This window comes from Egretta garzetta, unplaced genomic scaffold, assembly GCF_000687185.1.
Source record: "Egretta garzetta isolate BGI_Z169 unplaced genomic scaffold, ASM68718v1 scaffold1164, whole genome shotgun sequence".
Classification (NCBI taxonomy): domain Eukaryota; kingdom Metazoa; phylum Chordata; class Aves; order Pelecaniformes; family Ardeidae; genus Egretta; species Egretta garzetta.
The window spans coordinates 2,076-5,022 of record NW_009259538.1 but is presented as its reverse complement, the minus strand read 5'-3'; the positions used below and the strand labels follow the sequence as shown (position 1 = coordinate 5,022).

Genomic DNA, 2,947 nt, shown 5'->3' with positions numbered 1-2,947 from the left:
CCCGTGAGTCCTTGCAGTACATCTCGTACTGTTGGATCATCTGACGGGAGGCCAAGCTGCCGTGGTAGACGATGCTGTTCATCTCCGTCCAAGTGTTGAATTCCCGTTCCCAGTTGGTGATGGTGGAAAGAGGAGCGATGACCAAAAATGGTCCACGGATGCCGACGTTGTAGACCTCTTGTAAGAAAGCGATGGATTGGATGGTCTTACCCAACCCCATCTCATCGGCCAAGATGCAGTTCTGCCTGCGGGGAGGTTAAGGAGACAACCGATTGGTGGTTGGGGGGTGGTGACATCATCCCATGACCATCCCCTGGGGCACAGTACAGGCCCAAACATGATCCCAAGCATCTCCAGATGCAACCAAGACCCCACAGGCACCTTCAGGACCATCCCCTGGGGCACAGTACAGGCCCAAACATGATCCCAAGCATCTCCAGATGCAACCAAGACCCCACAGGCACCTTCAGGACCATCCCCTGGGGCACAGTACAGGCCCAAACATGATCCCAAGCATCTCCAGATGCAACCAAGACCCCACAGGCACCTTCAGGACCATCCCCTGGGGCACAGTACAGGCCCAAACATGATCCCAAGCATCTCCAGATGCAACCAAGACCCCACAGGCACCTTCAGGACCATCCCCTGGGGCACAGTACAGGCCCAAACATGATCCCAAGCATCTCCAGATGCAACCAAGACCCCACAGGCACCTTCAGGACCATCCCCTGGGGCACAGTACAGGCCCAAACATGATCCCAAGCATCTCCAGATGCAACCAAGACCCCACAGGCACCTTCAGGACCATCCCCTGGGGCACAGTACAGGCCCAAACATGATCCCAAGCATCTCCAGATGCAACCAAGACCCCACAGGCACCTTCAGGACCATCCCCTGGGGCACAGTACAGGCCCAAACATGATCCCAAGCATCTCCAGATGCAACCAAGACCCCACAGGCACCTTCAGGACCATCCCCTGGGGCACAGTACAGGCCCAAACATGATCCCAAGCATCTCCAGATGCAACCAAGACCCCACAGGCACCTTCAGGACCATCCCCTGGGGCACAGTACAGGCCCAAACATGATCCCAAGCATCTCCAGATGCAACCAAGACCCCACAGGCACCTTCAGGACCATCCCCTGGGGCACAGTACAGGCCCAAACATGATCCCAAGCATCTCCAGATGCAACCAAGACCCCACAGGCACCTTCAGGACCATCCCCTGGGGCACAGTACAGGCCCAAACATGATCCCAAGCATCTCCAGATGCAACCAAGACCCCACAGGCACCTTCAGGACCATCCCCTGGGGCACAGTACAGGCCCAAACATGATCCCAAGCATCTCCAGATGCAACCAAGACCCCACAGGCACCTTCAGGACCATCCCCTGGGGCACAGTACAGGCCCAAACATGATCCCAAGCATCTCCAGATGCAACCAAGACCCCACAGGCACCTTCAGGACCATCCCCTGGGGCACAGTACAGGCCATGGGATGAACCCAAACATCTCCAGATGCAACCAAGACCCCACAGGCACCTTCAGGACCAACCCCAGGGGTGTGGAATGAACCCAAACATCTCCAGATGCAACCAAGACCCCACAGGCACCTTCAGGACCATCCCCTGGGGCACAGTACAGGCCCAAACATGATCCCAAGCATCTCCAGATGCAACCAAGACCCCACAAGAACCTTCAGGCCCATCCCAGTCTCTCACCAGGTCCATGTGCTTGAGGCTATCGAGCAACTTGCAGTTGCGGTTCTTCAAGCGATGAGCTTCATCGATGATGACGCAACGCCACTCGATCTCCCGCAGCTCGGGACAATCGGAGAGGATCATCTCGAAGGTGGTGATGAGGGCATCAAATTTGTAGGCTCCGGGGATGAGCCGACCCTGGAGTGAGGAGGGATGGATGAAGGTGGTTCCAAGATCATCTTCCAAGCTTGTGAAGGTTGAGAAGACACCCCCCACCCCACCCAGCCCCGTTTCAAAAGCCACCAGCCTACCCGTGAGTCCTTGCAGTACATCTCGTACTGTTGGATCATCTGACGGGAGGCCAAGCTGCCGTGGTAGACGATGCTGTTCATCTCCGTCCAAGTGTTGAATTCCCGTTCCCAGTTGGTGATGGTGGAAAGAGGAGCGATGACCAAAAATGGTCCACGGATGCCGACGTTGTAGACCTCTTGTAAGAAAGCGATGGATTGGATGGTCTTACCCAACCCCATCTCATCGGCCAAGATGCAGTTCTGCCTGCGGGGAGGTTAAGGAGACAACCGATTGGTGGTTGGGGGGTGGTGACATCATCCCATCCCCACCCTAAGTCCATCCCAGTTCCACCACTCGCCTGTTGTACCAGTTGAAGAGCAACCAGTTGACCCCTTCCAGTTGGTATTCGCGAAGCTGGTTGTGGTTTTTGTATTCGTGGGAGAGCTCCAACTTCTTCCAGGAACCGGCTTGAGGACGGGGCTGGGGATGGTGGAGCATGAAGAGGACATGGGGGTGGACCAAAATTGGGGTGGTGGAGGTGGGGGTGGACCTGGTTGCTCACCAAGCGCTTGAGTTCCGGATGTCGGGCTTGGATGCGTTTGAATTCCCCGATTTTTCCTTCGTCTACGTCCTCCTTGAGTTCCCAAGTGCTGTCCTCGTAGGGGAGGGAGCACCACTTCACCAGGTAGTAGACCACCGGCTGGGACACGGGGACAAGAAGGAGACATCTGTGATGGGGGAGGGGGGGAAAACCCCATTTTGGGAGAGGGGAGGTGGACACGATGGGATGGGGGTCCACCACCCACCCCCAAGCCCTCACCTCCCCGTTGTCCTTATCGACGCTGTGGGACTCATCCAAGATGCGATCCACCTCCACGTAGTCGGGGTTGAAAGGTTCTTCATCCTTTTTTGGGGGGACACGGAGGGGGGGTGGGGGGTGAGTGGTCACCCCCCC

At 56.8% G+C, this 2,947-nt stretch overlaps 1 protein-coding gene across 1 annotated transcript in view; it reads right to left on the bottom strand.

Moving 5' to 3' along the window:
- The window catches only part of CHD8 (chromodomain helicase DNA binding protein 8), a gene marked incomplete at its 5' end in the record, with an annotated part of 11,889 nt that overhangs the window by 6,870 nt on the left and 2,072 nt on the right, over positions 1–2,947 (bottom strand). The window contains 6 exons of the mRNA XM_035893228.1: positions 1,723–1,899; positions 2,013–2,256; positions 2,351–2,472; positions 2,555–2,692; positions 2,813–2,889; positions 2,942–2,947. The exon at positions 2,942–2,947 is cut by the window's right edge and continues 119 nt beyond it. Of these exons, the coding sequence (XP_035749121.1) occupies positions 1,723–1,899; positions 2,013–2,256; positions 2,351–2,472; positions 2,555–2,692; positions 2,813–2,889; positions 2,942–2,947 (764 nt within the window). The remainder of the gene's footprint in view (positions 1–1,722; positions 1,900–2,012; positions 2,257–2,350; positions 2,473–2,554; positions 2,693–2,812; positions 2,890–2,941) is intronic.